The 21,054-nt window shown below is 36.9% G+C and overlaps 3 protein-coding genes across 4 annotated transcripts; 1 reads left to right on the top strand and 2 right to left on the bottom strand.

Annotated features, from left to right (window-relative positions):
- Positions 1-354: 354 nt before the first annotated feature.
- On the bottom strand, positions 355-6,309 carry pla2g15 (phospholipase A2, group XV). Its single transcript, XM_084094746.1, has 6 exons — positions 5,941-6,309; positions 4,129-4,285; positions 3,658-3,776; positions 3,490-3,588; positions 3,157-3,381; positions 355-1,528 (listed from the first exon to the last, which is right to left on the bottom strand). The coding sequence occupies exons 1-6, from the start codon at positions 6,077-6,079 to the stop codon at positions 1,017-1,019; spliced, it is 1,251 nt and encodes a 416-aa protein (XP_083950872.1). The 5' UTR covers positions 6,080-6,309; the 3' UTR covers positions 355-1,016.
- An 884-nt stretch (positions 6,310-7,193) lies between these two features.
- lcat (lecithin-cholesterol acyltransferase) lies at positions 7,194-11,630 on the bottom strand. The gene is made up of 6 exons (XM_084094745.1): positions 11,376-11,630; positions 10,974-11,130; positions 10,079-10,194; positions 9,904-9,999; positions 9,190-9,414; positions 7,194-8,343 (listed from the first exon to the last, which is right to left on the bottom strand). Exons 1-6 carry the CDS (start codon positions 11,518-11,520, stop codon positions 7,772-7,774), a joined length of 1,311 nt encoding a protein of 436 aa, XP_083950871.1. The 5' UTR covers positions 11,521-11,630; the 3' UTR covers positions 7,194-7,771.
- A 299-nt stretch (positions 11,631-11,929) lies between these two features.
- ccdc135 (coiled-coil domain containing 135) lies at positions 11,930-20,434 on the top strand. Of its 2 annotated transcripts, none has more exons than XM_084094738.1 (18): positions 11,930-12,058; positions 12,184-12,305; positions 13,983-14,157; positions 14,267-14,392; positions 14,516-14,710; positions 16,181-16,339; positions 16,413-16,631; positions 16,715-16,837; positions 17,262-17,334; positions 17,435-17,563; positions 17,968-18,096; positions 18,389-18,606; positions 18,784-18,999; positions 19,206-19,316; positions 19,392-19,502; positions 19,586-19,738; positions 19,917-20,032; positions 20,232-20,434. In XM_084094738.1, exons 2-17 carry the CDS (start codon positions 12,184-12,186, stop codon positions 20,019-20,021), a joined length of 2,364 nt encoding a protein of 787 aa, XP_083950864.1. In that variant the 5' UTR covers positions 11,930-12,058; the 3' UTR covers positions 20,022-20,032; positions 20,232-20,434. The 2 variants fall into 2 exon arrangements, with proteins under 2 accessions (XP_083950864.1, XP_083950865.1); XM_084094739.1 differs by having other exon boundaries at positions 19,917-20,042.
- The last annotated feature ends 620 nt before the right edge of the window (positions 20,435-21,054 follow it).

The raw sequence follows: 21,054 nt of genomic DNA, 5'->3' as shown, positions 1-21,054 counted from the left end.
GTTTCACTTTCCACAGCTAGGCCTGGTTTCACAAACATGGCTTAGATTAAGCCATGATTAGGCCTTAGTTCAATTAGGACATCTTCGTAGCTTTTACAAATGTGCCTTGGAAAAAACAAAAAACAACAACATTACTGGTGGTGTGCATCTTGAGGCAAAACAATGGCACTGACATATTTTAAGATATGCCAGCGCAAGTTACTTTCAGTTAAAACAGCTCAAACATGCATTTTAGTTCAGGAATTGACTTAAACCTTGTCTGTGAAACCAGGGGTTAGTGTTGTACTGTTAAAATACAGTTTTTATTATAGAACTTAGTCTTATAACCTCAATAATAAAAAGCGACAAATAACATGCTTCACAATTCATTGTTCATTATATTCAAGAGCAGACTTTGTTCACATGTAACATGGGTTAACCCATCCTGGGCCGTGGCACAAATGAAGTCTAGAGGTTAAGCTGATGTATATTGAGCAACAGTGAGATATCCAGCCGTTAGGCACATTCTACATTCAAGAACATCTGACAAAAATACATAAATCAATACTGATCACAGACTGCCAGATAAATAGCCACTTGCTTGTTAGTAGGATCAACAGAAATACTCCAGTGTCAGTACAATTTGGATAGAAACATTTAAAAAAACACTAGATAAAATCTGCAGATTAAAGAAGTTGTGGGTATAAGAGGTTAAAGTTAAAAAAGGTTAAGAAACACACAATATTTAGGAAAGGATTAACAGCAGACAATTGCCATTTTGGTATGTAAGTGGAAATTACATTTTACTATGTGCTGTAAAATCTATATGTTAACATTTTAGATCTGAATTGAGTACAAAAATTCAAGAATCATTTCTGTAAATGCTGATTGTGCCCAACAAAAGATGACTATTTATCATTGATGTCCTGATAAACCTCAACTCCACAAAAAGGAACTCCGACAACCAATTACGGTAAGGAAACTAACATCCACCCAAAAAGCAGAACCAAGTCCTGAAAGTTAAAGCCTGAGTGCTATCATGGTGTAAACAGCACATTCTTGATGTAGTTGACCGTGGTTATGTTCAACAGCATGTCGACGTGCTCGTTCCCGGGCAGCTCGAACATTTGGACAGGCTGTGTCTGCTGGCTCTTCCAGCGTTTGCATTGTGTGGCGCTCAACAGGTTGACTGTTCCGTCTCCGTCCCCGTTGATGACAGTGGGGTCTACATCTGGGAAGTTTGTGTAATTGAAGCCCTGAGCAGTGGGAATGCCGCTGCCATAAAGACAGTGGACAGGAACCCCCGGAGGCTGAAGTGCACTGACCAGCGGTTCCGTGTCCTTCCTCATGGCCCAGCCGTCCTCATAGTCAATATCTTTGAAGAAGCGCTGATAGTCTTGGACTGTGTAGCTGGTGTTTGGGGTGTAAACCAGGACCATGTCTTTGGGCCAGGAGTGGGCGTAGGGGAAGAGCCAGACGGTGGAGACGGCCGTTCGCTGCTGGGTGCGGATTTTTACAGGACTGATGACAGGAATGCGGTTGTTGTCGCCTGTGATGGAACCAAAATCAAATGATCAAACCAGTGATCGTAAATGGGTTTTAAAGTAAAATCAAATTGGACGTTTCAGGGTTTTATTTTAATTTTTATGGAATTTAGTCTATTCCAAAGAGAATAGTCTATTAGTCTATTAGTCAGTGCCTATAAATGATTTATACGTGGACGTCATTATTTTTTCAAATTCATATGATCTTTATTCAAAATAACTTCCCCTCCCTCTTGCAGCATCATCTTTTCACTTCGTTGTGAGGGCGGGACAACCTGTCATTCACATGAGATCAACCAATTGTTCTAAAAATCCAGCGCTAAGTTAAAAGAAGCTCCACTTTTTTTTCTTTTTTTTTTAAAGTGTCTTCAGGTTTTTTTCATACGTTTCATATGGTTTAAAAAAACTTGCCATTTTCAGGGTTTAAATCGTATTGAACAATCATTATTTTCAAAAAGGTTTATAAATACTTTTCAAAGTAAAAAGTTTAACCAATATAATTAAATATTATTTCAATCATTAAAGCTGCTTTGAAAATCTTTTTTGTATAAAGAATGAAATAAATGTGACTGTGATTGTTTTTGAGTCACCACATGACGCGTGCTTTTAAAATATTAATACGTTTTGTTAATGAAATGATTATTAAATAATCATCATTAAATAATATAATTGTTATTAAATAATATTATTTCCAAAAAATAGCAATACAAGATTATGCCAAACTACTTGGTTTTCTTTTCAATATTTTTACCTTCATTATGATGTCAAGACTGTTGTATCACCATGACAGTTAAGACTTTAAAAATTATTTTGACATTTTTGAGGGCATAATTCAGAAATTAAAGGTGTATTCATGCCACTGTATATGTGAACTGCATTGACATACAAAAGCTTGCCAAACGTACAAATAGCAAATTTAAAGGTGCAGTATGTATTATTGACAGTTAGCGGTTGAAATGAGATTGCCAGACTGAGGACACGCAACAGGAACGAGCGCAACTGGCAATTGGAAAGCGACTTATACTGCAAGTTGATCAGCTAATGCATTCGTTTGCAATGTTTTTACTGACAAGGCTTTTTAATTAGGGTAGAATCTGCGACCTCTGACCCAGTTCGTTTGCTGGCTTCCATGGCTACAATACGCAGTGTTTTCCAGCATCTGGCAACCCAAGGTTGACAAAATACTACACAAAACAATAATTCCGACACAGAACGCACATTTTAGAGTAGAATAAATGTCTGTAGCATTGTTTTTTGGAGAAACAAGTATCCTAAATCTCAGCAAACATTCTATGATATTTTTATGCTTTAGTACAGTCAAACAAAAATTACATACAGAACCTTCAATTCAGCAAAGGCTTGGTTTCACAGAAAGGTCTTAGATTAAGCCAGGATTATGCCTTAGTTCAATTAGGAAATTTAATTAGCTTTTATAAAGGAGTATTAGAAAAAAACATTACTGGTGGTGTACATCTTGAGACAAAACAACGGCACTGTTATATTTTAGGATATGCCAGTGCAAGTTGCTTTCAGTTAAAACAGCTCAAACATGCATTTTAGTCTGGGACTAGCTTAAGCCTTGTCTGTGAAACAACGGGGGAAAATCTCCTTCTACATCAAATTTAGCCTGTACCTGTTGCCATAACTCTAAGAGTTTTGGCCACTCCAGCCCATGGAGGTCCTAGACAAACAAATGCCTTGATGTACCGGTCCTTCCAAGCTTGTGGTTGGTGATTAAGGAAATAGAGCGTGTACATGTTCCCCATACTGTGTGCGATGAGGACCACAGGACCTCCAGCCTTACTAGCCATCTCCTCAATCATCAGCTGCAGACGCAAGAAGTACTCCTTATTGTCATCTGCAGGTACAGATCAGGGAACAAAAATGTCCAATTTAGACATCAAGACAAGACTCAACACGTTTCCCAGAACTTTGTTTTGGTGCATAAGAAGAAGAAGATACGCACTGGGGGCTTTACGCCAGTCATAGGGAGCACCTCGAACATCGTCGTCTCTGGTATACCCCCAATCAACCAGTGCTTGTACTATAGTGAAGAAGTACATGCCTGAAACAGACAAAACAGTTACCAATCGACAAATTAACATAATGAGATAAACACCCAGTTTCCACTCACCCACACTCCGTTTACTGGGATCCAGATATTCCAAACTATACGTCTTTCCAAACCCAGGCACTCTGACATCCACCCCCGGAGGAGCTTCAGTGAGGTGGGTTGTGCGATTGTACAGTAGCCTTTAAACAAAACAGATGCTGATGACATATTTGCATATTTAAACCAGGCGACATGAAATCAAAATAAGCAAAGGCGTGCTTTCTAATTTCCCCATTCAATAGAGTGCATTTGGAACTGCCCATTTTTTTTAAACAATCAATATAGCTCACAGTAGGTCTGTTTTTAAAGGTTTATAAATGATTGTTAATCTCTATGGAGAAAATGAATTGAGTTTTTAATTGTGAAACCTGACTGTTGCACTCAAAGTTTGTTGCAGAAGGAAGCTTGTTTTACAAGATGTTATGGATGTCATATTCCAGCGATACATCCACATGCACAACTTCTGGTTTCAGTTGTTCTTTTGCCCTTTACCTCATGTTATCAATCCAGCAGTCAATGGCCACCGGCACCAGCAGCTCCAGGTTGAGCCATAGCGTGAAGTATTCAGTGGTCTTCTTGTAGCAGATGTAGTGCACTACACTAGGTTTGTCCAGTTTCGCTTCAAGCTGATTCCCAAGATCTCCTGGAACTATGGACAAATCATTTATAATCTTTTGAATGATAAATCATTTAGAATAAATAATGCAATATTCATTAAAAAAAATAAGAATTAACAATTTTATGATGACTTATGTTTTCATCACGGGAAACTCCATCAGAAGCACTTCACAAACTACTTTAGATATGATTAAAGAATCACTGATTAAAAGACTTGACACGATCACCATTCAAAAGAGATTACCTACTTATCACCTACTGATTAAACATCTCTATCATCACTAATGTCTGCCAGTTAGGTCTAGTTTGAAGCATTTTAACCCCCCACTATGTTTCCAAGTAGACCTAGTTCCTTTATTGTCAGTCACCACATTCACAAAATACTCCTACTATCAGGTGTCGTGTAAATATTGGCTAGTCAAATAGTGTACTTAAAAGTGTGCATTAGATATTATTGTAGAAAAAAATTATTTAAGCTATCTTTTATTGCTGAATAATGATCTAGTGTAAATTTAGACATGAAGACAAACCATTTTCTACAGTGGAAAATCCAGAATTTAGACATGAAGACGAACCTTTTTCCACAGTAAGTAGCCTACCTGATGGAAAATCCAGTCTCCACTGGTAGGTGTGTTTTGGAGCATTTTATATGGTTTCGAACTCGTACAAGCTCAAAGAGGTGAAAATGGTTCACATCCTGGACCAACTAAAATCCTGCTATCATGTTCCAAAACACAGATACTAACTTTAGTGTCTTTAGCAACAGTGATGGTAAGATATGGTAATACATTGTACCATCACATATTAAGATATTTCAAAGTATCTTATACTATTATGATATCACACACACACACACACACAGACACACAAAGGGTATTACGACAACCCCATGGTACTTCTTTAATAAAGTCTGAAAAGTATTTTCGCAATTTATGAAATGTGCGCATACATTTCGTAATTTGCCAATAAGGGATGAAAAGATAACAAAGAATTGTTGTTTTCTTGTTTAACTACGACCGGTTTCATAATCAGTGACATTGGAATAAATGATTTTTTTCCTCAAGTCATATGATCGCGTCATATGAGAAACCGTCAAAGCGAAAACAAACAGATACAAAGATGACAGAAAAAAAGACAGTATAAACACAACACAAATGCAATATATAAAAGTCAATCGCTTTTATATGTTGGATTTGTGTTGTGTTTATATTGTTAGACCAGGTTTTGGTTTCTCCGACAGCTCTCCTGGAAAAGTGTATATTGCTAACGCTCGCAGCTGTTTGTTTGGTCACGTGCATTAAACTATTATCCAAAATATCAACAGCTTTCAATGTGTTAAGCCACTAGATTAAGATTTAAGTCTGATTATAAATACATTCATATATTAAATACTCTATAATACTATAGCAAGCATGGATATGAGGTTAAAACACACTATCTGTACACCCTGTACTAATGGTTGTATTATATAACAAAATCTAATGTTCATGCAAACGCTATCACTAAAATTTAGGCATCACGACATTTGAGCATGTGAGCTACCTGGACATTGTAGGGGGTCACTGGGTTGAGACACAGACGCATGACAGTTCATCATGAGACAAGTAAACAACTGTGTCTGGTGTCGAGAACAGAAAGCAACAGGACATTACAACAAAAAGGATGTGCTGCAATAAAAGAACTTACTGAGAACAACAGGCGGTCGGTACGAGCCCGAGCACACTTTCCCCGGTGAGCATTTCAAACTTCTGCTGTCGGTAAAAGACACCAACAACAACAAACACAGCTGGAGAATCGCGAGGTTCAACCGATGACAGGGAAGCATCTCTTTCAGTGGCTCACACCTCTGCTGGCTTACAGGATCAAGGGCGCATTTGTGTTTATCTATCCATCGTGAGGTCTAGGAGTGGTCTGAGAAGTGTCTCTTCTGGCTCTGAGCGACAGTGACTGTGATGAACACAATGTAGCTATCATGTAATAGGTGTTTTTAAAGCAGCTAGACGCGAATAAACAATGGCAGAACACATCGAGTCGGTGGGCGGAGCTTTGAAAGACGGTTCGATTTTAGCAAGGCTGCAATAATTGATTTTATTTTCTGCACTATAAATTACACATATACATACATACCTCAAATGTGAATTTTGAAATCCTTGTGTGCTTTAAAAATCTAAGATGCTAATTAAGGATTACAACTACTACAAGAACTGTAGTTTCTGAATAAAACACATAAAACAAATTAGCCTACAAACTGATCCTGCCTGAACAACATTTAGTTGTACTTTTACAGATTATCTGAATAATATAATTTATATTAGAATAAATGTATGTGTTAAATTACTGAAATCTCTTTCTCAAAACAATTTAATAAATTTTATTTTTATAATAATAATAATAAAAAATAGCCCTGATCATCGATGCTAACTGGTCAGTTCCAGCCATGCTAAATGTGTGTCTTTATTGTGTCGTAAGCATTAAAATGTATTAATAAAATAAAATAAAAATTATAATCAAAAACAAGTCAAATTTCGCTATAGTCACGGCTGGAGGGGATTGAATCATTGTCAAATTGCACATGTAGCCAGGTTGCTTTGCTTCACTCTGTGTGAGGATGATGTTCAAAGATCATAGAGATTTGAGGAAAAAAGATACGACCAAAACGAGTTACTGATTAAAGGAATCCTATTCTGCCAAAATATCTATATTTCAAAGGAAACAATCAATTATTTTTTTCCAACTAAGCAAAGGAAAGATTTCCTGGCAAAATGACTGCCCGTTTCTGCGTGAACTCTGAACCTTTGTCTAACGTATTTTAATTTATTTGCAAAAAAAGTTGATGTTTATCAGACTTAGAACTTCTAAACCAGTTCAAAGGTTACAGAGTTCAACAAATATTATCAGTGCAGTGTACAGACAGGTGTACAAATAACAAGGACCAATAATATGGTTAAACATATTTTTATATTTATAGTAAGCAGCAGTTTAACTAGTAGTTTAACAATATCACAGCCTAAAAAATATCATAATCTTTAGATATGAACTGTGATTAACATATTACAGTTGCATAGACAGTTATGCTATTCCACATAAACATCCAGTACATTTTACACTTTAAGAGCTATGGTGTCTGCAATCTTTAATGTACAGATTAAATACATTTGATACATTCTTTATAATACAAATACAGTTCTAGACTGTAACAAAGAAAAAAAAAAGACTATATCATGCCTATTAATATATTATAAACCAATACAAATAGATCATTAAGACATACGGTGTGTTCACGCCATGTCGGAATTCCTGTAATTATGAGTTTCCGACTTGTAGAACTTGTATCAAGTGACTGTTGCGGATTCATTTTGGTGTTGAGAGTGTTGCCATATAAATGCATAATTCTGAGTCTGAGGACGTAGAACATTATTGAAACATAAAAACAATATTACAACATGGCGTGAATCCAGCAATACCTTAATACATGATACCAGTGTTGCAGTGCACTTATAATGCAGTTGTGAATACTTCACACAAAACTAAGAGATGGAGGCTGTTCAAAGCTGACATGCTTTTCCTCGTGGTACTTCCCCTCCAGAATTCTCTGGATTGCCGTCAGCACCTTGTGATTAAAGACCATGTCCAAATGAGCCATGCCTCTGAACTCTGTCACATGCACGGCCTGTTCCTGCTTCCCTATCCACCGCTTACAGAGACTCATGCTGCGGCTGTCGACGGTGTCATCGCCGTCATCGTAAAGGATATCTACGGGGTCGGAGTTTGGAAACTGCTCGTCGTATACGTAGGTCACGGGAGTAGGGAGTCCCACCCCGTAGAAGCAGTAGACCTCGACTCCAGGTGTGGGCAGGCCGGCTGTGAGGTTTCTGGTGTCCTGCCACATGTACCAGCCATCCTCAAAGTCAATGTCTTTAAAGAACTTCTGGTAGTCCTGATTGGTGTAGTTGAAAAAGGGGGTGGAGATGAAGGTGTGGTCTTTGGGCCAAGCCTCTTCAGAAGGGATCATCCACGGGTTTGTGGTCGTCATCCGTTGTTCTTCGCGGATTTTTATATTGGACACGAAGGGTATGCCATCATTTTCACCTAATAAAGGCATAAAATAAAGACCGAAACTCATTTAAAAAAATCCATATTATGTCTTAATTTTGGTTTTGGGCTCTACTAGATGTTAAAAAACACATTATTTTTCACATATCTGACATCTCTTCCCAGTCTGTCAGTAACACTTCCTTTAGTTCCTGCTTCTATGAAGCCCCTCCTTCTGAAAAGTCCAATGTGCTCTGATTGGTCGACTGGACTAGTGTACTGCTGTGATTGGTCAACCACTTCGAGTGTGTTTTGGAAATATTACCACACCCCTTACCATAACCATGAGTTTCAACACACTGCTAACTTACTCAACCTGGCCTAATCCCCCCTTTTTTTTGCGTGTGCCTTGAGCGTGAATTATGTAAATGAAAAATGTTGTAATGTGTAATTCAGCAAGGGTGCTTTAAATAATAAATCAAATAAACTAATTAAATAAATTACCATAAAGCTAATTAGAAAATCATTTAAAAACACACAAAATAACTAAAAACTAAAATACAATTAAAATAAATAAATAAAAACTAATTCAAAAAATGTATAAATACTATAAGCAAGGATGCTTTAAATGATCAAAAGTGACAGTAAAGACATTTATCATATAAAATATTTATATTACCGGTAATTAAAAAAATTGTATAAACAAATATATCACAGTTTCCACAAAAAATATGAACTATTTTTAACATGTTTTTTGAGCAGCATTTCAGCATATTAGAAAGATTTCTGAAGGATCATGTGACACTGAAGACTGGAGTGATGCTGCTGAAAATTCAGCTTTGATCACAGGAATGAATAACACTGTAAAATAGAAAACAGTTCTCTTAAATTTCTTCTCTGTACCTGATGTTAAGACTCGGAGGGGCTTCACAGCGCCTGCCCAAGGTGCTCCCAGAGAGATGAAGCCCTTAATGTAATGGTCTTTCCAGTCCTGAGTCTGCTGGTTGAGGAAGTACAGGATGTAGTTGTTGCCCATGCTATGGCCCAGAAGGTAGACCGGCTGCTTGTACTCATCATGCATCTCTTCCACCAAGCCTTTCAGACGTGAAAAATACTCCTCCTGCTCATCTATGTGGTACCAAACATAAACGTTCACAGATTGTTATTGGGACACAGAATGAAAGTACAGTGTGAATGGTTGCCAGGGTGTTGCTATGGCGTTGCCAGGGTGTTTGGGGTGGTTTCTAAGTAGTTTCTGTGTGGTTGATAAGAATCTGGTTCCTCCAAAATGGGTAACATTATCAATTATTATAAATGTTATTATTTTATTATATGTGTATATATATTATTTATTTATTTATTACTGTAGTGTATACAATGTCAATTATGTAGAATAGGATTCTTCAACTGTCCTACACAGTTTGACTCTAAGCCTAAACAAACGCACCCGCCTGTCATGCTCATGTAATCCTGAAGACCTTGATTCGCTTGTTTGTGTATATTTGATTTAAGTTGGAGCTCTACAGTTGATTAGTCCTGACATAGAGGCTACGTCAACAATTTGTTTTGTGCTATGGTGAAATGATTGTTGTTGTCCATCACTGTGATTTAACTTACTTGGAGCGATTCTCCAGTCATACGGAGCACCACGGACAGTCTCATTTCGCACATATCCAAAGCTGACCAACTGTTGAACCATGGTATGAAGGTAACCTATAAAATCAAAAGACCATCAAGATGAAAATGAGGATGTTGTGATGTAAGAGGTCCAATTACTTAGTGTTATACTCACCAGTCAGCTTGTTTATGTCAAGAAACTCTATAGGGTGCGTCTGTCCAAATCCAGGGACCCTGACCTCCACCCCGGGTGCGTTCGATGTCTTGCGACTTGTCCTGTTGTACACAATTCTGCGCAAAAAGATGCAGCTGTTAAATTCATATCAAGTTCGAGCCAAAGCAAAAGAAGAAGTTGTATTTTAAATGTATTCCTAAAAGGTAGCAAAAGAAGGGAGGCTTTAGTTCAAATATATCACAGCTTCTGATAATAAAAATAGTTAGGACAGTAGATTTGCTATTAATATTTATTATGATACATTGGCCTGTCCTTATGACATCAGCCTTCGAGAACCCTCCAAAAGCAATAGACAAAAGGTCAATGACCTCAAATACAGAACTGAGGATGATTAGGAAACAGTTGTCAATAAATCAGAGGTACCTAGAAAGGGTTGCTCTGTTCATTTGTGCACTAAACAAGCAGTGTAAATATTAAGTAAAACTACATTTTAAGCATATATATATATATATATATACATATATATATATATATATATATATATACATATATATATATATATATATACATATATACATATATATATATATATATATATATATATACATATATATATATATATATATATATATATATACATATATATATATATATATATGATGTATATATATATATATATATATATATATATATATATATATATATATATATGTATATGTATATATATATATATATATATATATATACACACACACACACAAACACTACACTCAAAAGTTTGGTGACAGTAAGATTTTCTTTATTAAAAATGTCTTCATTAAAGTTTTCAAAAGTGACAGTAAACTATAATGTTACAAAAGATTTCTTGTTAAAGTTTGTTCTCATAGTCGGTTACCTTATATTATCAATCCAGCAATCAATTCCAATGGGCATGAACATGTTCAGGTCCATCCAGAGAGGAAACCAGTCCTCACTTTTCTTGTAACACATCCAGTGCACCAGTGTGGGCTTGTCTATTTTGGCCTCCAGGCGATTACCCAAATTTCCAGGTACTGTTTCAAAGGGGTAAAAAAGTATTATTATTTTTTATTATTATATTTTTTCACATATTTTGTTACCAAAGATGGACCTTACAACAAACTTCACAATATATGAATTTGAACTTGTCTAAAAGTGAGGTCACTCTGTTATCTTGTCTAGGTTGCCTTATGTAGGCACAATTGTATAATTGTATAGGCTAATTGTAAACAAAATCCCTCAATTTAAATATCCAAACTGTGAATGTAAGATCGCTTACCTATGATAAGAGGAGGAGTGCTATTGTTTACGACGCGAGGTTTGGCTGTCGGAGGGAAGATAACGTTAAATAACCAGAATCCAGAGGTCTGGTGCAGTGCAATCAGAAGAAATGCAATGCATCGGAAGGAAGGCGAATATCCCATTGTGTTTGTGTCGGTGTTCTTCTGGCTGACTCTCACTCCAGCGCTATTAATGCGTTCGTCGCGAGGGGGCGGTGAGTGTGGTCACCGGACCGTGAGCCCCTACTGTGTGTGATGATTACATTATAAGGATATATTTCAATGACAATAACACCCCCCCCCCCATAAAACATGGGGCTTAAAAACAGACTACACATACAAAAAATAAAAAGAAGAAAGCGAAATAGTTTTTGAATGCAGCAGGATCTTTAGTAAGTTGTTTTATTGTATGAATAATATGTTTTAAAGATTATTTTTTTTTTAAAATTCTGTTTTATTATCATTATTACTTATATTTATAAATATAACATTTTAAAATTAATTTAAAAAAATGTTTATAAAATGCAACAACATCTGTCCCTGGATTATAACGTCAGCGAACCCTCGCTATGGAAACCAAATTGCGCGACGTAAACAAGCAGCATGTCTTTACGTTACTGCCGTTTAATCTTCGCTTTAAAAAAATAATTTAAGAACGAACGGGGAGGAGATTAATTGAACTGTAAGTATATTGCTATCCACATTAACTGTAAAATAACGAATATACATTAACGTTATTCATTTTTCGTTTAGAAGTTGTTTGTATAACTTATCTCTCAGTATGTGTAACTTTATGACTTGTTTTAGATGGAGGTGTTACCGGAGGCAGATTGTGAAGACGACGCTACTATAACAGATGATGAAGAGGGTGTTCGAGAATTGAAGAGCAGGCTGTCTAACATACGAATAACCCCCACAGTTACACACATGTGAGGTTACTAAAGTTCAAAAACATGTGGTAAACTCTTGTTAAAGCAATGAGCAGTGTTTCTCCATAGGAGTTCCTCCCACAGGAACACGGTGGATGTTTACAACGGCCTTAATCATTAGCCACAAACATGGGTGGTATATTATCGGGTCACGCATGTGGGGTAGTAGACCAAGGTCAAACACCTCCCAATTTTTTACTTTTACAAAACTATAGGGTACATTAGTGTACAGAGTTGATGTTAAAACCCACCTACCACGGCCTCAATCTATAGTGGACTGTATTAACCTTATAAGGAAGAATGTCATGAAGCTGGTCAAGAAAAGATCCAGGTCAGGGTTATTACAGCTAACTAAATCTGAAACCATAAAAACATTTTTGCTTCTTGAAATAAAATAACCGTTAACTCAAATTAAATAAATTATTTAAAAAACATACCAACCTTGAACTTATTTGATTTCAGCCAGTTGCCAACATTTCTCATTTTCATTTAATTAAACTTGATGTACTAAAATACAAAACACCTTAAACTTTTTATCAAGTTCCTCAAACCATTCCTGAACAATGTCTGCAGTGGCCACTGCAAATGGCCACTTCCACCAGGGAACACCATTGTCATGAAGGGGTGTACCTGGTCTGCAACAATGTTTAGGTAGGTGACATGTCAAATTCACATCTACATGAAAGGCCGGACCCAAGGTATCCCAGCAGAACATTACCCAGAGCATCAGTTCTCCACCGGCTTGTCCTCGTCCCACAGTGCATCCTGATGACATCACTTCCCCAGGTAAACGGCGCACATGTACGGCCATCCACGTGATGTAAAAGGAAACGGGACTCATAGGACCAGGTGACCTTCTTCCACTGCTCCAAGGTCCAGTTCTGACTCTCTATTGTCGGCACTTTTGACGGTGGACAGGGGTCATCATAGGCACTCTGATTGGTCTGCAGCTACGCAGCCACATACGCAGCAGGGTGTGATGCACTGTGTGTTGTGACACATCCTTCCCATAACCACTATTAAAATTTAGTGTGACTGTGTGCCACAGTAGACCTTATGTTGGCTAGGACCAGACGGGATAGCCTTCGTTGCCCTTATGCATCGATTTGTCCCTCCTCAGACCACTGTTGGTAAATTCTCACCACTACTGACCCGGAGCAACCCACAAGCCTTGCCTTTTCAGAGATACTTTGACCCAGTCGCCTTGCCATAAAAATGTCAAAGTCACTCAGGTCTTTATTCCATTTCTCCAGCATCCAACACTGATTACGAAAACTTGTTTGCTTACCATCTAATCTACCCAGACCTTAATATGTGGCCTTGTTAGGAGATGATGATATACATAGTGTACATATACATTCAAGTGTATTTGAATGACATCTGTTTGTTTTAGTCAAGATTATGCTAAAATATACTTTCCTCAACTATATTTAAGTTCCCTATGAAGAGCCAACCTTCAAATTTGAAAATTCCCAGTTTATTCCCGTTTATTCCCATATATTCCTGTTAATTCCCTTAAATTCCCATTCATTCCCATGGAAAGTTTCCATCTTTGAAAATTCCCAGAATTTTGCAACCCTAGATATACATTACATGCAAGTGATACTCATCGTTTTAAGAGTAAAACAACAATGAAACATCTTTCTACTCATTGGTCTTTATTCTTTACTGTTTCAGAGCAAAGCCAAGACCTCAAGTGGACCTTTCCAAATGTCCATCCTCATATAAGGAGAACTCCTCACAGGAGAAGCTCATGCTTGCGATGGCTGAAAACTTCCGTCAGCAGTATGCTCTTTTATATCCTGATAACAAAGCGCTTCTTCTGTGCCCTGTAAATGAGTGCGGCGTTCAGGTGCGTACAGCAAATACGCTTTCCAGACATGGCAACATTACCACAAGTGACTTAAATACTATTATGTTTTCATGATGTTTTCTTATTTCTTATTTCACTACATCAACAGAAATTTGTAAGCACCACTTTGCGAAGCACATTGCTGCCGTATCCTGAGCTGTACAACTGGGAGGGATGTGCCAGTTTTGTGTCTGATCATCTCTCGTTGGAGCTCTTGGATCCACCATTTGAACTTGTGAGAATTTCCGACTGTTTCCCTATTAATTGCGTTTAGCTTGATCTAACTTGACTTATGAGGGTTGTTTTCGCCTTTTGGACTCGAAAACATGTTTTTTTATTTCATTTCTGTTCTATTTAGCCCAAGCAGCTGTCATCGCCCACCTGGGTTCTGCAGACTCAGAGAGGCACGTGTTTTGATTTCTCCAGTGTGCTGTGTAGCCTGTTGTTGGGCGCAGGATACAACGCTTACTGCGTCAGTGGGTACGCTACTAAAGAGATGTGTCTTCTCGATCAGTCACGGCAAGAATGTCCCTTACTGCAGACTCAAATCCAAGTAAGTACGGAGTTAAAACCATACACTAGATCACTAGCATGTAAAACAAGTTTTATGGCATGTAAATTTAAACAATTCATCACTCAGTCAGTTTGTTTGATCGTTTATATGTGACGATGACTTTAAAATGGGTTTTCAACCTCTTTCAGGACCCTTGGCGGATAGATATACAGAGCAGAAACTAAAACCTTAACTGAAATAAAATAAAATAACTAATTTTTTCAGCAACATTTATCATTTTATTTTATTTTAACTTGATGTACTAAATAACTAAAAATAAAATAAAATAAAAACACTATATAAAAAAAAACTTCAAAATGACAAAAACAACAAAATTACTAAAACTTTAAAATGAAAATGGAAAATATACAAAGAAAAAATTATACAAAATATCAATAAAACGTATAATAATATCTCAATGATACTAAAATAAATAACACTGATAGAGAGCAGGAAATTAAATAAAATTGAGAATTGATTTTAAGCCTGACCTGTGACATGCAAATGGTACCATAGTAATGTATTTACATGCTTTCTGATGCCTAAATTGCAAAACTGTAATAAATTATATATATAAATGATAAATTATGTTAATAGAAAATCATAAATTATCATACATTTATTCATGCAGTTAGTTTCATAATCTATTGATATAAAATAATTGTACATTACTTGATTTTACTTTACTTAATATCACTTGTTACATACTTATTTTAATATGGTAGGACAATGCAACCTTTAGCTGAACTTTAGCTTTTTTTTTAAATAAGGGGTTAAAGGTAATATTTAGGGCCCGAGCACCGATGGTGTGAGGACCCTATTGGAATTGCTCCGTTTATGTATTTTTGTATTTCCACATCTTTTTATATATTTTCACAAAAATGACACTGTAATTTTCAGTTTTGAAAAAATTAAGTTGTCAATAAATCAAGGATTTTCGGAGTACGTTTTACAAGGAAATACCATTTCAGTCTTCCTTCTTCAAAATTTCACGTTTTATTTAAAGGTGCAGTAAGCGATTTCTGAGAAACACTGATATTTGAAATCAATCCCAAAAAACACACCCCACCCTTCATTTCTCGAGCCCCGAAATGTAGGAAACTGCAATGCAATGGGGGATGTCTCTTTATCATAGCTGAAGCTAAGCAAAATAATGCTTTGCGAAAAAATAAAGTGGAGACTTTCAACAGCTTTTCTTAGAAATTACTGCACCTTTAATGTTACTTGCAGTTACTTAGTGAAATTTACCATCAATTTCTAATAATAAAAAAAGTAAGTAAAAATGTTTACAGTGTAGTTTGAGCAGGCTCTCTGAAGTATGTCCACAGATCCCTTAGAGGTTGTAGACCATTTGTTGATGACCACAGCTTTAACACCAATTCCCTTGAGCGGTCATATTGAAATCAGTTACTTCTGAAAACCTAAACTGGATGAATTCATGTCATGGATTATTTTGTATGATCTGCTCAGGGGAAAACAGAGGAACCGGAGAAGACAATGAGGAAATACTCTATGAAACCCCCACGCGACTTGCACAGCAACTTTGAAAAGCTTCAAGAGGAGAAACGGCACACAGAAGCTAAAAAAGCTGCACTGAAGGAGCAACTAGAAGCTGAGAGACTTCAGAAGGTTGGACAGAGAATGTTTCATTGAAATTCAGTAGAGTTTTTGTTTTGCATTTTCACCGGTTTCTTTTAAACAGGAGAAAGAACGTCCACCACCCGACCCTCTTCTGGGCTTGAGAGTTCACAGCTGGGTTCTGGTGCTCTCAGGGAACCGGGAGGAACCTGAGAACTTCTTCATTGACCCTCTGACAGGCAAGAACTACTCCACCACCAATGAGAACTTTCTGGGCATAGAGAGCGTCTGGAACCATCAAAACTACTGGGTCAACAAGCAAGACTGCGCTTTCGGTTGTGGGGTCAGTGTCTCTTAGTGTGGATGTGCTATTAATGTGAGGATGACAAGCATTGGAGAGTTCACCGGGTCTGTTTGTGTCTGCAGGAGATGATCTTTGACATGGGCGATCTATCAAAGTGGGAGTATATGCTGTGTGGCCTAACTAGCCAATCTATGTCAAACATTTCTGAGCCAAAGACACTCCAAGAGTCAGAAGATGAGGAAGAAGTACAGAAAAACTGTTCTTTATTTCTAATTTTTCATTTAGTTTTGATCCCATTATTGATTTAAAGAGATATTCACCCAAAAATGAAAAATCTGTCATCATTTACTCACCCTCATGTTGTTCCAAACCTGTATGAATTTCTTTGTTCTGTTGAACTCAAATGAAGATATTTTGAAGAATATTTATAACCAAACAGTTGTCATGCACCATTGACTTCCATAGTATAAAGATATCAAAATATCTTCCTTTGTGTTCAACAGAACAAAGACATTTATACAGGTTTGGAACAACTTGAGGGTAAGTAAATGATGACAGATTTTCATTTTTGGGGGAACTATCCCTTTAACTGTTGAAGTTAAATCCACACTAAACCTGCTAAGAATCTATTACATCAGATGTAACCACCTATTATTTTTTCTTCTCAAGGAGGAAATGGATAAGCTGAAAGTGTTTGAAATGCCTCGATCTTGGGTGACTAAAATAGATATTTCAGCCCCAGGTCAAATTCTCACTCTTACACATAGCCTTTCATCCCTTATCCACTATCTCTCGAGGTGAATTAATCATCAATGTTCTGTTTTTATTTTGTATCTTTATAGATATGGAAATGCGTTTTCCAGGCGGTATGAAGGTTGTCCAGTACAGGAAAGCCAAGCTGGAGAAGTTTGCCCCTTACCTTCTGAAAGATGGTCTTGTGACCAAACTCACCATTTATAAAGACCTTGATTGTAAGACCTTTGCAGATGTTTTTGTTTTCAACATATAAAACATACCTCGTCATGTTGATCATGTACATTTAAATGAACAAAAAAATCATGTTAAAGGCATAGTTCACCCAAAATAAAGATAATGCCTAAATAAATAAAATGTATTAATAATACTTTATTATTATTTAAATATAATTAACAATAATTAAAAATATTATTTATTTTTCATTTATTATTTATAAGCATGTTCATTTAGCCTTTAACTTGTGTGTTGACATGTTAAGTATACATTCTCACTTTGTCACTTTCATAAATAAATATTATGCATATTAAAGTATTATAAATATTCTGAATAAATATTTATTTATTTATTTGCATGTTATTTTAGCTTGTGTGTTGACACTCTTTTTTATTATTTTTATCAGGCACACAACCCAGCAATATTAAGGAATGGTTCAGTCACCGAAGTGACTGTCTTGACAAGAGAGAACTTCACACAGACAGCAATGTGACATCTGAGCATTTCAGGCCTGGAAGAAGGGATGCTCTCAGATGTAATCTAACATACATTTTCTATATATTACTGATGTCAGTAAGCATGACTCGTTACATTACTAATGACTCGTCAACTTCAATAATACCAGTTTTGCTCAAATTGTGTCAGGGCTCTTGGGTATGGGGGTACTGCTCAACAAAAATTTGATTAATTAGAAAACGGATTATTTTCAATTTAAATGAAATCTCATTGCATTTTTTCCTATGTGGGTTTGTTTGGTAACCAAATAAGTTGAAACATCAGTTCACAAAAAAACAAGCCTGGCATTTTAAAAGTTTCATTTTGTTTAGGCCACAGGTACGTCACTTTAGTTCCTGAGACGGTGCGTCAGATGGACTTTTATAGTCATACTCGCACTGACGGTCTAGCCAGAAGAATCGAGAAGCTTTTCGAAATGACAGAAACCTTTAAAGATCGGACTGACTTCCTCTTTTATCGACTTGTTGTTTATGGAAAGCAAGTCAAAGTGATTTGGGCTGGAGAGGCTTTTGAACAACGGCCTCTAAGGGTAATGCTCTCTCAACAAACAGGCGTGACTTTTAATCTTTAAGCAGTTTAACCTTATATTATCTTGCTGGTATAACATTAACCAACAGTATACGAAAAGCTACATATTTTGCTTCTAGTGGCCTTGCTAACAATGAACAAAAATGGTCATGGACATTTTGTTTGGGGTCTCCAACAGAGGGTGGAGGAGTGGTTCCACAGAGATCCTTCTAAGCCGGCAAGTAAAGATGTGGCTGAACGGGTCTTTATGATGTCTGACAGACAGATCCAGGTGACCTATCATCTAGAGGACGACAGGATCTTCCCAGCTTGGCTCAACTTCATGAAACCCAAAGAACCGGCAGACTCGCAGAAAGCACAAGCTTTTACTCCAGAGATGGTTTCTGGCTTTCAGGTCTGATGTCACACATGAAGAATTACTTCAGTTCCATGATCAAAGTAATACAACAGTGTTTTATTGGCACCTTAAAAAAAAACAAAAAACAGATCATACAAAACATACAAGAAACAAAGACAATGTTTTGAGAAAAATCTTAATAGGCCATTTTATGATATTTTGTTGTCTTTGTGTTTACGGCTTGTTTCTTTTTGCATGTTCAGGTGGATCATTCTGCAAAACCCTACAAGAACTTGCAGTTGTATGAAATGCTTGTGGAATTGATGAAAGACGAGGAGAACGTTGAACTTCAGATCAGAGATTCGGAAAAAGCGGTATTACAGTTCACAAGCACCACAACAAATGTTTTTGTTTAGCCGATCATATTGACGTTATCGTGTGTGTTTCAGGTAAAGTCCATTCTTTCTTCGAGAAAAAAGGAGGAAAGTAATATTGATCTGCTGATCTCTATATACAACACTATGAGGAACGAGATGGCCCATCGGCACATGGAAGAAAAGGTGAATCAAGGCTTTAAACGGTCAACCACTTTCATCGCACTGATCCAAACTACCACCTACCTCTGGTTCCTTTCGTTCCTCAGGAACGAATGGCGAAAGAAAAGAAGCAGCGGCAGGAAGAGCTGGACCTGTTGGCTCCTTTCCAGGCCCGACTGGGACAACCAGAAGCCTGTCTGACTGAGTTTAAACAGCTGCTTGATAACAAAACCAGCCGTAGCCAGAGCAGAATCAAAAAGGCAAGCTAGTTCATTCATAATTGCATACAAACATAAAACAGCTAGCTAGCCGTTTTAATCTGATTGGCTGAATTTGAATGATGGTTTTTTATGTTGAATAGATTAATTGCCACTCTGGCTAAGCGGGCCAGAATACACTTCTTAGTGAATTGAAATCATCTCAAACTTCTTTGTTCAGGAGGAAGAGGAGTTGCAGAAGAGCCAGCTCACCTTGACCGCTGAGGACGAGGATGACTCGCCTACTGCTCTGAAGCCAAGTTCAGGATCCACATCCTCAAAATGAGACTCACATCGGTACACATCGGTACACATCTCAAATCATTTGCCGAATTCTGTTATGACAACAACTTTTTGGAGTATCTCATCTTGTTTTTGAAAACGGTACAACTGTATCCAAATTAACCAATTGTAGCTAATTTTAATTTTGGCTTGCGAACAAGCATGTTGGTACATTTTGCTTTAATAACAGTAAATCTGTATGTTGTTTTTGTAGACACAAGGAGAGGGAACCTCAGAAGAATCTGGCCCTGGAGGAGAATCTAAAAAGATGGCCAGTCACTCACTGTGACAATACAAGTGCATCCTAGCGGTCTACCACACAATCTACACAATTATATTACTATCTGGGACACTATCTTTCAGGACATATCTCTAACCGTCACATATGAGCTCAATAAAATGTTCTGTTGCATCATTTGAGAGGTTATTTTCCTTTTGACAAATGTCAAGACACAATAACTGATAAACAATCAGAAGTTGTTCAATGTCAAGTGGCTAAGTCACAATTATGCACTACTGTTAAAAAGTTTGGGGTCAGTAAGATTTTTTTAAATGTTTTTGAAATAAGTCTCTTATGCTCACCAAGGCTGCATTTGTTTGATCAAAAATACAGTAAAAACTCATTTTGAGATATTTAAAGGTGTGGTATAATGCCCCTTTTTGCAAGATGTAAAATAAGTCTCTGTACTCCTCAGAGTGTGTATGAAGTTTTAGCTCAAAATACCCCACAGATAATTTTTTACAGCATGTTAAAATTGTCCCTTTTTGAGGGTCAATAAAAACGTGTTCTTTTGTGTGTGTCCCTTTAAATGCAAACGAGCTGCTGCTCCCGGCACAGAGGGCGGAGCTTCAAGAGCTTGTGTGTGTTAGCAGCTCCATTACCTCTTGCAGACAAGCACTAAAATGTCAGAAACTGTCTTTGTTTAAACTGGAGTCTGACAATGATGGACAGACTCAACATGTAGAATGCAACAGGACGTTTCTGAATGGTTAGTTGATAAATTTATGTTGCTGATGTGGATTTAACTATCTTCAAG

The sequence above is a fragment of the Abramis brama genome (assembly GCF_963993115.1).
Source record: "Abramis brama genome assembly, chromosome: 20".
NCBI classification, from domain to species: Eukaryota; Metazoa; Chordata; class Actinopteri; order Cypriniformes; family Leuciscidae; genus Abramis; species Abramis brama.
The sequence above is the reverse complement of the archived record's forward strand: the minus strand, read 5'-3'. Positions and strand labels throughout refer to the sequence as shown.